Source organism: Argopecten irradians, chromosome 11, assembly GCF_041381155.1.
Source record: "Argopecten irradians isolate NY chromosome 11, Ai_NY, whole genome shotgun sequence".
In the NCBI taxonomy this organism is placed as follows: domain Eukaryota; kingdom Metazoa; phylum Mollusca; class Bivalvia; order Pectinida; family Pectinidae; genus Argopecten; species Argopecten irradians.
Genome location: NC_091144.1, coordinates 41652506 through 41666038, shown reverse-complemented (window position 1 = coordinate 41666038; position 13533 = coordinate 41652506). Strand labels below are relative to the sequence as shown.

Sequence of the window (13533 nt, the reverse complement as noted above, 5' to 3'; positions counted from 1 at the left end):
TTAACAGAGAAGGACCATGACAAGTTTGAAGTCGTTTTTGTTTGGTTTGCATACATAATGCAATTTTTGCAGTTTAAACTAAAACGTTCATTGAAAGGATCTTCGACAGGATAAATTCGTTACAGTTTGTTAGTGATCTACTACGGCAAAATATTTGGCGTCTAAAAACAAGAGGCCAATGGGCCATAACGGGTCATCTGACTCATGGAACAAAACAACAAAGTCACAAGTAAAAAGTACTTGGTTAAGGAATTATTATAAAACATTACCACATGGGAATCCCTCTTTAGTTGAATATGTAAGATTTCTTGTAAATGTTTATTTGTTGAACTAACGTGGTATTAGCCTTCAACCTAATATGGTCCGGAAACCCATTCATGGATTAATATAAGAGGGAAGGTCATGATCTTTAAAGCACAAATTGCAGCAAAGCTACCAATTTGGTCCTTGGTCATACTATTCCCATGTGTCCTTTACGTTGAGTACTTATAAAATAGGATTGGTCCTTACCTAAAGTAACACCTTCTGAATCCTCATTATTTACCACTATAGACCACTTCCATTGTGATCGGAGACTTGATTACCTTTAAAACAGGACAGCAAGTGGGCCAGCGGACCATCTTGGAAATATCAAAATCTTTACTGAAAATGTTTTGAATTGTTGTTCTGGCCATCAATTTAAAACCCCTTTAGGTACTGATTTTCTTTGATGATCGGAGGACTGAAACCTGTAATACAGGAAGTTGGCACGTGCGGGCCATTCATGAGATTACCAAAATCTTGACGAAACATGTTTTGCATGTTGTTCGGGCATCAATTTAAAAACCCTTACTAGACCAAATTTTCATTGGTACGGGAGAGCTGAAACACTTAAACACAGGAGAAGTGGGCCAGCTTATAAATTAAGAAAATTTTGCCCCTTTTGGGGCCCCACCCCTGCAGTTCACCGGGTTCGGACCACAGACCTGCTTCTATACAAAAAATATTTTTGTGTTTTCCCAATGATGTTTACCACCAAGATATGGATAATATTCATCCTAGGATGGAGGAGAGAGTAGGGTAGGATTTTTATAGCCATAAAATTTAAGGAATATTTCCACATGATGGACGGCCACCACCCCCTCAGCTCTTCTAGGGGTCGGACGTAGGCTCAATTTACATTAAATATGATTGTCCGCATCCCAACAAATGATGTTTTCACATCTTAATTACGGATGAAATCCAACCAAAGGCTGAAGGAGGAGTAGGTTTTTAAAGCTAAAATTAAGACAAATGTGCCCTATTTGGGGCCCTACCACTCAGCACCTTGGGGTTTTGGACCGACGCTCATTTACATTAAATATGATTATCCTATCCCCAATATGGTTTTTTTTTTTTACACCTCCATATTAGATGAAATCAATGCAAGGATGAAGGGAGGGATGTAGGATTTTAAAGCCAAAATTAATAAAAATTTGCCCTTTGGGGGCCCCATCCCTTCTGCCCCTAAGGGGTGTGGTTGGACCAAGCATCACTTTTTATATAAAATATGATTTGTCCGTCCACAAATGATTGTTTCACACCAAAATATGGATGCAATCTCATCCTAGGATAGAGGTGTGGAGTAGGTTTTTTAAAGCTATATTAAGAAAATTTGCCCTTTTGGGGCATCCCACCTCTCTGCACTCTATGGTAAGGGAGTCGGACCACACATCATTTATAATAAATATGATTGTTCATTCCCCACCAATTGATGTTTCACACCAAAATATGGATGAAATTCCATCCATGGTATCGAATGAGGTGGTGTTGGCTTTTTAAAGCCAAAAATTAGGGAAAATTTGACCCCCTTTAGGGGCCCCAACCCTCAGCCCCTAGGGGTCGGACCAGCTATTTTAAAAAATATATCTGTCCGTCCCCTAATGAAGTTTAACACCAGAATATGAGATGAAATAAATCCTCAAGGATGAAGGAGGAGGTAGGATTTTAAAGCTTAAAATAAGAAAATTTGCTTTTTTGGGGCCCCACCCCTCAGCCCCTAGGGGTCGGACTAGGCTCATTTATATAAAATATGATTGTCCTTCCCCAATGATGTTTCATACCAAATATGGATGAAATCCATCCAAGGATGAAGGAGGAGTAGGTTTTTAAAGCTAAAATTAGGAAAATTTGCCCTTTTGGGGCCCCACCCCTCAGCTTCTAGGGGTCGGACCAAGCTCATTTATAAAAAATATGATTGTCCTTCCACAATGAATTCACACCAAATATGGATGAAATCCATCCAAGGATGAAGTAGGAGTAGGATTTTAAAGCAAAAATTAAGAAAATTTGCCCCTTTGGGGCCCCACCCCTCAGCCCTTAGGGGTTGGACCAGGCTCATTTACATAAAATATGACTGTCCTTCCCTAATGATGTTTCACACCAAATATGGATGAAATCAATCCAAGGATGAAGGAGGAGTAGAATTTTTAAGCTTAAAATAGGAAAATTTGCCCTTTTGGGGCCCCACCCCTCAGCCCCTAGGGGTCGGACCAAGCTCATTTATATAAAATATGATTGTCCTTCCCCAATAATGTTTCACACCAAATATGGATGACATCCGCTTAGTGGTAAAGGAGGAGTAGCGTTTTAAAGGAAAAAATTTACGCACGACGCACGGCGGACGACAACGGACAAATCACGATGACTATAGGTCATCCTGACCCTTTGGGTCAGATGACCTAATAAACATGTATCAGGCTCGGCTTCGCCTCGCCCGATACAAGTTTATTTTAGACCCAATATTCTTCCGTATTAGGTCACTATCAAACTGTGTAACTAATAATATCATATACATATAGTTATATCATATACATACATGTATAGTTACCGTATTTGACCTAAAGAGGGCACAGGGCACGGGTAACTGGCGATGGGGGCGCCCTTATTAAGTTCATTATTTCTTAAGTTATTTAAAACAGACTATAACCCAAAAGCTTGCAGCTAGACAGTCTTCACTTCAAAGTGAACTGCCGCAAACTTTGAAAAGGACTATAGCGAGTTTCCCCGTGAAAATCCTTTGATGTTTTCTAGCACGTGGACCCTGTTGTCTAGACAGAATACTGGAGTGAAAGGGAACGTGTCAACCTGTCAGCAATCACAATGAACCAATGTTTGAAGATTTTAATCAGAGCGATGATGATGCTCGAAAGCAGTTTATGAATGTGTACAATGTTACAGCTATCTGTTTAAAATGGAAACTGGTGGATGTACTGACGGGACTAGTACCAACTGTTTGCCAGTTCAGGTAATTTCAAACCTATCTATATCGGATATACAATGTATTTTATTCTGAAATGGATAGGAAATAATAAAACCCTAAAGAAAGGTAAGTGCGTTGTAAAAAAAAAAATGATACAAGATAGCTGGACAATGCAGCATTTCATCTTTTTTAAGTAAACGGCCAAGGGCGTAGAGCAGTGCTCTCTTTAGGTCAAATTACGGGGGTATATCATATAATATTGATTTTATATACATATAGTTATAACATATAATATTGTACATATCATATGTAGTCCGGAGGTACAAATGTGAAATGTCAAGTATTTCATTGTGCGTGGAAAGTAACCATGGGGGGGCAGTGGTAATACATATATGATCAGAGTACATTTCCAGACCGTAGATCACTGGATGAGCGTGACGATGTGTATGGTACTCAATACATGGGCTGTTGGATATGTGCCAGTTACACCCTTGGATCCCCCACCTGAGTTAACTATATAAGTTGGTCACCCCTGAGGTCTGTGTTACATATATAAGTTGGTACACACCTGTTACATATAGTTGAGTTACCTGAGGTCCGTGTTTAATCATATAAGTTGGGTACAACCTGAGGGTCTGTTTTTACATATAAGTTGGCAGATACACGCCTGAGGGTGCCTTATATATAAGAAGACGTGTTTGGAAAACTATCTAATAGTCGAAAAAACATATCAGTGGGTACCCCCCCCCCCCCCGGAGGGGTTCCCCCCCCCCCCCCGCCCCATACCATGTTAACTCTTTGGGTATATGTTGGGTTGCGGAAGTGAGTTTTATTAATTGGAAATAGCCTAGAGGTCGTTGTTAATATAAGTTGGTAATCACCTGAATGTTACATTATAATGGGTACACATGAGGTCATGTTACATATAAGTTGGTACACACCTGAGGTCGTGTTACATATAAGTTTACACGCCTGAGGTCGTGTTTACATATAATAAGTGGTACACACGCCTGAGGTCGTGTTACATATATAAGTTGGTTTATACATAATAAAGTACACACCTGAGGTCGTGTTACATAAAGTAAGTGTTATATATAAGTTGGTACGCCCTGAGGTCGTGTTACATATAAGTTGGTACACACCTGAGGTCGTGTTTACATATAAGTGTGAGTTAGTACGCCTGAGGTCGTGTTACATATAAGTGGTACACACCTGAGGTCGTGTGTTACACATGAGGTCGTGTTACATATAGTTGGTACACGCCTGAGTCGTGTTTACATATAAGTGGGTACACGCCTGAGGTCGTGTTACATATAAGTTGGTACACGCCTGAGGTAGTGTTACATATAAGTGGGTACACACCTGAGGTCGTGTTACATATAAGTTGGTACACGCCTGAGTGTTAACATATAAGTGGTACACACACCTGAGGTCGTGTTACATATAAGTGGGTACACACCTGAGGTCGTGTTACAATGGGTACACACCTGAGGTCGTGTTACATATAAGTTGGTACACATGCGCCTGAGGTCGTGTTACATAATAAGTTGGTACACACCTGAGGTCGTGTTACATATAAGTGGTACACACACCTGAGGTCGTGTTACATATAAGTTGGCAGATGGGTGAGGTCGTGTTACATATGTTTACATATAAGTTGGTACACGCCTGAGGTCGTGTTACATATAAGTTGGGTACACACCTGAGGTCGTGTTACATATAAGTGGTACTACCATATATAAGTTGGTACACACCTGAGGTCGTGTTACATATAAGTTGGTGAGTACATGCCTGAGGTCGTGTTACATATAAGTTGGTTACACACCTGAGGTCGTGTTACATATAAGTGGTACACACCTGAGGTACACACCCTGAGGTCGTGTTACATATAAGTTGTACACACCTGAGGTCTCGAGGTCCGTGTTTACAGTTGGTATAACGCCTGAGGTCGTGGTACAGTTGGTAAGCCTGAGGTCGTCATATAAGTTGTGGGTACACACCCTGAGGTGTGTTACATATAAGTTGGTACACACCTGAGGTCGTGTTACATATAATACACGTGAGGTCGTGTTACATTATAAGTGGTACACAACCTGAGGTCGTGTTACATATAAGTTGGGTACACACGCTTGAGGTACACACCTGAGGTCGTGTTACATATAAGTGGTACACACCTGAGGTCGTGTTACATATAAGTTGGTACACACCTGAGGTCGTGTTACATATAAGTTGGTACACGCCTGAGGTCGTGTTACATATAAGTGGGTACACACCTGAGGTCGTGTTACATATAAGTTGGTACACACCTGAGGTCGTGTTACATATAAGTGGGTACACACCTGAGGTCGTGTTACATATAAGTTGGTACACACCTGAGGTCGTGTTACATATAAGTTGGGTACACACCTGAGGTCGTGTTACATATAAGTTGGTACACACCTGAGGTCGTGTTACATATAAGTGGGTACACACCTGAGGTCGTGTTACATATAAGTGAGTACACACCTGAGGTCGTGTTACATATAAGTGGGTACACACCTGAGGTCGTGTTACATATAAGTTGGTACACACCTGAGGTCGTGTTACATATAAGTTGGTACACACCTGAGGTCGTGTTACATATAAGTTGGTACACACCTGAGGTCGTGTTACATATAAGTGAGTACACACCTGAGGTCGTGTTACATATAAGTGAGTACACGCCTGAGGTCGTGTTACATATAAGTTGGTACACACCTGAGGTCGTGTTACATATAAGTGAGTACACACCTGAGGTCGTGTTACATATAAGTGGGTACACACCTGAGGTCGTGTTACATATAAGTTGGTACACACCTGAGGTCGTGTTACATATAAGTGGGTACACACCTGAGGTCGTGTTACATATAAGTGGTACACACCTGAGGTCGTGTTACATATAAGTGAGTACACACCTGAGGTCGTGTTACATATAAGTTGGTACACACCTGAGGTCGTGTTACATATAAGTGAGTACACACCTGAGGTCGTGTTACATATAAGTGGGTACACACCTGAGGTCGTGTTACATATAAGTGTGTACACACCTGAGGTCGTGTTACATATAAGTTGGTACACACCTGAGGTCGTGTTACATATAAGTGAGTACACACCTGAGGTCGTGTTACATATAAGTGAGTACACACCTGAGGTCGTGTTACATATAAGTTGGTACACGCCTGAGGTCGTGTTACATATAAGTTGGTACACACTGAGGTCGTGTTACATATATAAGTTGGTACATGCCTGAGTGAGGTCGTGTTACATATAAGTTGGGTACACACTGAGGTCCTGAGGTCGTGTTACATATAAGTTGGTACACACCTGAGGTCGTGTTACATATATTGAGTACACACCAAGTGAGAGGTGTGTTACATATAAGTGGGTACACTGAGGTCGTGTTACATATAAGTTGGTTACACACCTGTGGTCGTGTTACATATAAGTGAGTTACATGCCTGAGGTCGTGTTACATATAAGTGAGTACACGCCTGAGGTCGTGTGTTACATATAAGTTGGTACACTGTGGCCTGAGGTCGTGTTACATAATACATGCACCTGAGGTCGTGTACAATATGGGTACAGTACGCCTGAGGTCGTGTTACATATAAGTTGGTACACGCCTGAGGTCGTGTTACATATAAGTTGGTACACGCCTGAGGTCGTGTTACATATAAGTTGGTACACACCTGAGGTCGTGTTTACATATAAGTGAGTAACCTGATGGGTACACACCTGAGGTCGTGTTAACATATAAGTAGGTACACACCTGAGGTTGTGTTACCTGTGTACAGGTGTCGTGTTACATATAAGTTGGTACATGCCTGAGGGTAGTTTACACCATATAAGTTGGTACACGCCTGAGGTCGTGTTACATATAAGTTGGTACACAGCCTGAGGTCGTGTTATATATAAGTACACACCTGAGGTCGTGTTACACATGCCTGAGGTCGTGTTACATATAAGTTGGTACACACCTGAGGTCGTGTTACATATAAGTTGGTACACACCTGAGTTGGTCGATCGTGTTACATATAAGTACACACCTGAGGTCAGACGTGTGTTACATATAAGTTGGTACACACCCTATTGTCGTGTGTTACATATAAGTACACGCCTATTGTCGTGTTTACATATAAGTAAACACTGAGGTCCTATGTCCGTGTTACATATAATAAGTACAATGCACGCCTATTGTCGTGTTACCTTATAAGTTACACGCCATTGTCGTGTATTCTTATAAAAGTACAACACGCTGAGGTCCTGATTGTGAAAAATTACTATTGTCGTGCCTATTACATATATAAGTTGCCTACACGTTACCACAGCTGAGGTCGTGTGTTATACTAAGTACACGCCTGTCGTGTTACATATAAGTACACGAGGATTGTCTATACGATCTGTCAATGATTTATCATCATTGTCCTATAATGGTGCAGCTTTCCTCAGACTACTTCTCATATGTCGCTCCCTAAATATAAAATTTAACTTTCACTAAAGATTCTCATAAGTCGGTTCCCTAAACATAAAATTTCTATCTTACTATCAATTCAGATATGTCGCTCCCTAAATATATAAATTTCGACTTTCACTAATGATTCTGATATGTTCGCTCACCTAAATATGAAATTTCTATTTTCACTAATGGTTCTGATATGTCGCTCACCTAAATATGAAATTTCGACTTTCACTAATGATTCTGAGATGTCGCTCCCTAAATATAAAATTTGAACATTTTCACTAACAGAATTCTGATATGTCGCTCCTTAAGATAATAAAAATTTTAACTTTCACTAACGATTCTGATATTATTCGCTCTCCTAAAAAGAATATTTTAACTTTCACTACATCTGTCTCCTCCGCTCCCTATAATAAAAAATCGTTTTGACTTTCACTACATACGGCCAGTAGAATTTTTTTTTAGGACACATTTCCCCTGCTTAAGGTGCAAGTATATAAAGCCCCCGGTAATGTACAATCTTAATACAATTATATTCCCCTTCCACCCCATGCCAATTTGTTTACAAATGCAGATGACCAAGATACTCTAGGGAAGTAGCCCAAGGTACATTAATTTTAGATTTGGGTTTTATCCCTGGCCCCAGTAGAATTAAATAATGACCAGACTGTTTTCTGGAGTAGCCCAAGGTCATTATTTTAGATTGATTTTAATATACCGCCCCCAGTAGAATTAAATAATGATCATGACTGCGGGAGTGGCCCAAGGTCATTATTTTAGATTCTACCAAGGTGGTAGTATACCTTAAAGATACTGCCGACAGAGCATAAAATAAATACAAATAATTTGGGTGTTAATAACAATAATTGGTGTTTAATATCGTGTATATATATGTACCCCTAATTAACACAAAAAATAATATAAGATAATTTATTTACTTTTGATTTTTGCATACGCAATCATTACTTCATTCGATATAGGACATATGAAATGCCACGGAAATTTTTTCGGAGATAGGGATGCAATTAATTTTTTTTGTTATTCTATAATGGTGTAAAGTAAGTAACTTTGTAACTGAAGAAAAATACTAATTTTTCAACTCCTGTTTTGAATAGAGAAAAATTACCATTTGTCATGCGGTGTAGCATCTTCAATTTTTAAATCTTGATATCAAGTTTCTGATTAAGTGATAAACAACGCCGCAACAAGACAGAGTGGTACCGCCCTATCGGGCCAGGTGAGCTCTGTCTATAATAGTGACGTAATTACAATCGATTAAGTATTACTGATGATTGTCTATATATAGGTGTAATACTATGATTAGTATTACTATGATTGTACTATAATATGGTGTATTACTATGATTAGTATTACTATGATTGTCCTATAATATGGTGTATTACTATGATTAGTATTACTATGATGATTGTCTATATATGTGTGTTTACTATGAAATAATTGATATAACAACAAGCATGCCCTTACAAGCAAACATAGCCAGTATAAAGTCTACAACATGTGCAACGACAAGGAACACACAATAATTTTTAAATAACCATTAAACATACTGATAATATTAATGTTTACACATAACATGTCACATTCACCGATCTTCAACAAGATTACCTCAGTTCTGAAACAAGGACCCCCCGAGTGAAGGGCCCCCTCAGTTCTGAAAACAAGGACCCTGTGAAGGGCCTCTCAATTCGGAAACAAGGAACCCATGAAGGGCCTCTCAGTTCGGAAACAAGGACCCCATGAAGAGCCTCTCAGTTGGGAAACAAGGATCCCATGAAAGGCCCCTCATTTTTCACCAAACTGTACCTGTCTGGACTCATCCTGAATTCGGGCGAGAGGTCACGAGGGTCGCTGTATCGTCGTTGATGGTCTCTTGGCTGGACTGGGTTGTTGTCCATATCGTTAAGAAAAAAAACGTTCACTGCAGTCATATCAGGTTAGTAGAAATTGTATCAGGTTTTGGACGATAGAGTTATCGTTCTTTGCCCGTAATGTCATTAGCAACAAGATGGTGGTCAAGTAACATTTCGCGACGACGAAGAGATAGAACAAAATGTTTGAGTGATAGTGCTGATGACCACTTTCAAGGCAAACCAAAATCGGCAATACTTTTTTTGGATTGTTTAACAGAGATGGACCATGACATGTTTGAAGTCGTTTTGGTTTGTTTTGCATACATAATGCATTTTGCAGTTAAATAACTGCATTGAAAGGATCTTCGACAGGATAAATTTGTTACAGTTTGTTAGTGATCTAATACGGAAAAATATTGGGTCTAAAACAAGAGGCCCATGGGCCTTAACGGTCATCTGACTCATGGAACAAAACAACAAAGTCACAGTATAAAGTGTTGGTTAAGGATTAATATAAACAATACAAGGAACTCCTTAGTTGAATATGTAAGTTTCTGAAAATGTCATTTGTTGAACTAACTTGGTAGCCCTTCATCCAAATATGGTCGAAACCCATTCAAGGATTAATATAAGGAGGAGTCAGATTTTAAAGCCAAATTTCAGCAAAGCTCCCATTTTGGACCTTGGTCATACTATCCCCATGTGTCTTACCTCGGTCCTTTATAAAATATGATTGTCCTTACCTAAAGTACCCCCTTCTGAATCAATTAAAACCACTATAGACCAATTTTCATTGAGATCGGAGACTGAAACCTTAAAACAGGAAGTGGGCCAGCGACCATCTTGGAATATCAAAATCTTTACGAAAATGTTTGCATGTTGTTCGGCATCAATTAAAACCCCTATAGACCTATTTTCATTGAGATCGGAGACTGAAACCTTAAAACAGGAAGTTGGCCAGCGGCCATCTTGGAATACCAAAATCTTTACGAACATGTTTGCATGTTGTTCGGCATCAATTAAAACCCCTATAGACCAATTTTCATTGAGATCGGAGACTGAAACCTTAAAACAGGAAGTGGGCCAGCTAAAATTAAGAAAATTTGCCCTTTTGGGGCCCCACCCCTCAGTTCCTAGGGTTCGGACCAGACTCATTTATACAAAATATAATTGTGTTTCCCCAATGATGTTTCACACCAAATATGGATAAAATTCATCCAAGGATGGAGGAGGAGTAGGATTTTAAAGCCAAAATTAAGAAAATTTCCCCATTTGGGGCCCCACCCCTCAGCCCCTAGGGGTCGGACTAGGCTCATTTACATAAAATATGATTGTCCTTCCCCAATGATGTTTCACATCAAATATGGATGAAATCCATCCAAGGATGAAGGAGGAGTAGGATTTTAAAGCTAAAATTAAGAAAATTTGCTTATTTGGGCCCCACCCCTCAGCACCTAGGGGTTGGACCACGCTCATTTACATTAAATATGATTATCCTTCCCCAATAATGTTTTACACCAAATATAGATGAAATCCATGCAAGGATGAAGGAGGAGTAGGATTTTAAAGCCAAAATTAAGAAAATTTGCCCTTTTGGGGCCCCATCCCTCAGCCCCTAGGGGTTGGACCAAGCTCATTTATATAAAATATGATTGTCCGTCCCCAATGATGTTTCACACCAAATATGGATGAAATCCATCCAAGGATGAAGGAGGAGTAGGTTTTTAAAGCTAAAATTAAGAAAATTTGCCCTTTTGGGGCCCCACCTCTCAGCCCCTAGGGGTCGGACCACGCTCATTTATAATAAATATGATTGTCCTTCCCCAATGATGTTTCACACCAAATATGGATGAAATCCATCCAAGGATGAAGGAGGAGTAGGCTTTTAAAGCAAAAATTAAGAAAATTTGCCCCTTTGGGGCCCCACCCCTCAGCCCCTAGGGGTCGGACCAGGCTCATTTATATAAAATATATCTGTCCTTCCCTAATGATGTTTCACACCAAATATGGATGAAATCAATCCAAGGATGAAGGAGGAGTAGGATTTTAAAGCTTAAAATAAGAAAATTTGCTTTTTTGGGGCCCCACCCCTCAGCCCCTAGGGGTCGGACTAGGCTCATTTATATAAAATATGATTGTCCATCCCAAATGATGTTTCATACCAAATATGGGTGAAATCCATCCAAGGATGAAGGAGGAGTAGGTTTTTATAGCTAAAATTAAGAAAATTTGCCCTTTTGGGGCCCCACCCCTCAGCTTCTGAGGGGTCGGACCAAGCTCATTTATAAAAAAATATGATTGTCCATTCCACAATGAATTCACACCAAATATGGATGAAATCCATCCAAGGATGAAGTAGGAGTAGGATTTTTTAAAGCAAAAATTAAGGATAAATTTGCCCCTTTGGGGCCCACACACTCAGCCCTTAGGGGGGGTCGGACCAGGCTCATTTACATTAAAATATGACTGTCCTTCCCATATCATATTGATGATTCACACCAAATATGGGATGAATATCAATCCAAGGATGAAGGAGGAGTAGAATTTGAAGCTTAAAATAGGAAAATTTTGCCCTTTTGGGGCCCCACCCCTCAGCCGCCTTGGGGTTGGGACCTAAGCTCATTTATATAAAATATGATTGTCCTTCCCCATAAAAATGGTTTCACACCAAAAATATGGATGACATCCGCTTAGCGGTTTTTAAGGAGGAGTAGCATTTAAAAGGAAAATGTTTACAGCACGACGCACGGCGGACGGGGACAAACGGACAAATCACGATGACTATAGGTCATCCTGGGACCCTTTGGGTCAGAGACATTATATAAATGTATTTAGGCTCGGCTTCGCCTCTGCTCCGATTGCCATACAATTTTATTTTTAGACCCAGATATTCCTTCCGTATTACAGACTCTATCATACTTTGTAACTAAAAGAAAACATATACATATATATTATATCATATACAAACATTTATATATTTTACCCGTGAAAAATTTTACCATAAACAATGAGTCACCAGGCCACGGGTAGACAGGCTGATAGCGGGGCGCCGCTTATTAAGAGTTCATTAATTCTAAAAAGTATTTATTTAAAACAGACTATAACACCAACAAGCTTGATGCAGCGTAAGAACAGTCATCAGTCTTTCACTTCAAAGTGAATCAGCCGTCAACTTTGTACAAGACTAATAGCGGAGTTATCCTCTCCCCGTGAAAAATCCTAATTGATGTTTTTCCTATCACTTGGACCCTGATGTCCTAAGAACAGAATACTGTGAGTGAAAGGGCACGTGTCAACCTGTCAGCAGTCACTAAGAACCTATGATTGAAGAATTCTAATCAGAGCGAGGTGAAGATGTTGCTCCAAAGCAGTTTAATGAATGTGTACAAAGTTTACATATGCGATCTATCTTAAAAAACTTGAGTGACTGATCGGACTAGTACCACTGTGCCCGTTCTGGTAATCAACATTTCTAACCTATCTATATCGGATATACATGTAATTTTATTCTGTCAATTGTGATAGAGTGTGGGTGTAGAAAATAAAATTCTAAAGAAAAGGTAAGTGCGTGATTTATAATAAAAAAAAATGATACAATGATGAGCAGTACAATGCAAGCATTTCATCTATATTTTAGATTAACACGGCAGGAAGGTTGCGGCCCATAATAGAGCAGGAGTCCGCACTCTTTAAGTACAAATAACGGGTATATCAATAATAATATTGATATATTATATACGAATAATAGTTTATGAGACCTATACAAAATGTTTTAAATCAGTAAGTTATTCGGCGGCAATTACAAATTGAAATATACGGGTCTCAGAAGAATTTCATTTGTGGCCAGTTGTTGGTTTAAAAATTACATAAATGGAAAAGTAACAATGGGTGCATTGGAAAACATATAATTAAGAATACACTGAATGTCCAGCAGGTGTATGTGTCTTTACCATGCAGTGTATGAA

At 39.5% G+C, this 13533-nt stretch overlaps 2 protein-coding genes across 2 annotated transcripts in view; one reads left to right on the top strand and one right to left on the bottom strand.

The window, feature by feature from the left end:
* Positions 1 to 3128: 3128 nt before the first annotated feature.
* LOC138334646 (uncharacterized) overlaps positions 3129 to 13533 on the top strand; it is a 20057-nt gene continuing 9652 nt past the window's right edge. The window contains exon 1 of the mRNA XM_069283283.1: positions 3129 to 3265. Coding sequence (XP_069139384.1) covers positions 3129 to 3265 — 137 coding nt within the window. The remainder of the gene's footprint in view (positions 3266 to 13533) is intronic.
* The window catches only part of LOC138335595 (serine-rich adhesin for platelets-like), a 25426-nt gene continuing 21396 nt past the window's right edge, over positions 9504 to 13533 (bottom strand). The window contains exon 5 of the mRNA XM_069284762.1: positions 9504 to 9636. The gene's annotated coding sequence lies outside the window, so the exon portion shown is untranslated. The remainder of the gene's footprint in view (positions 9637 to 13533) is intronic.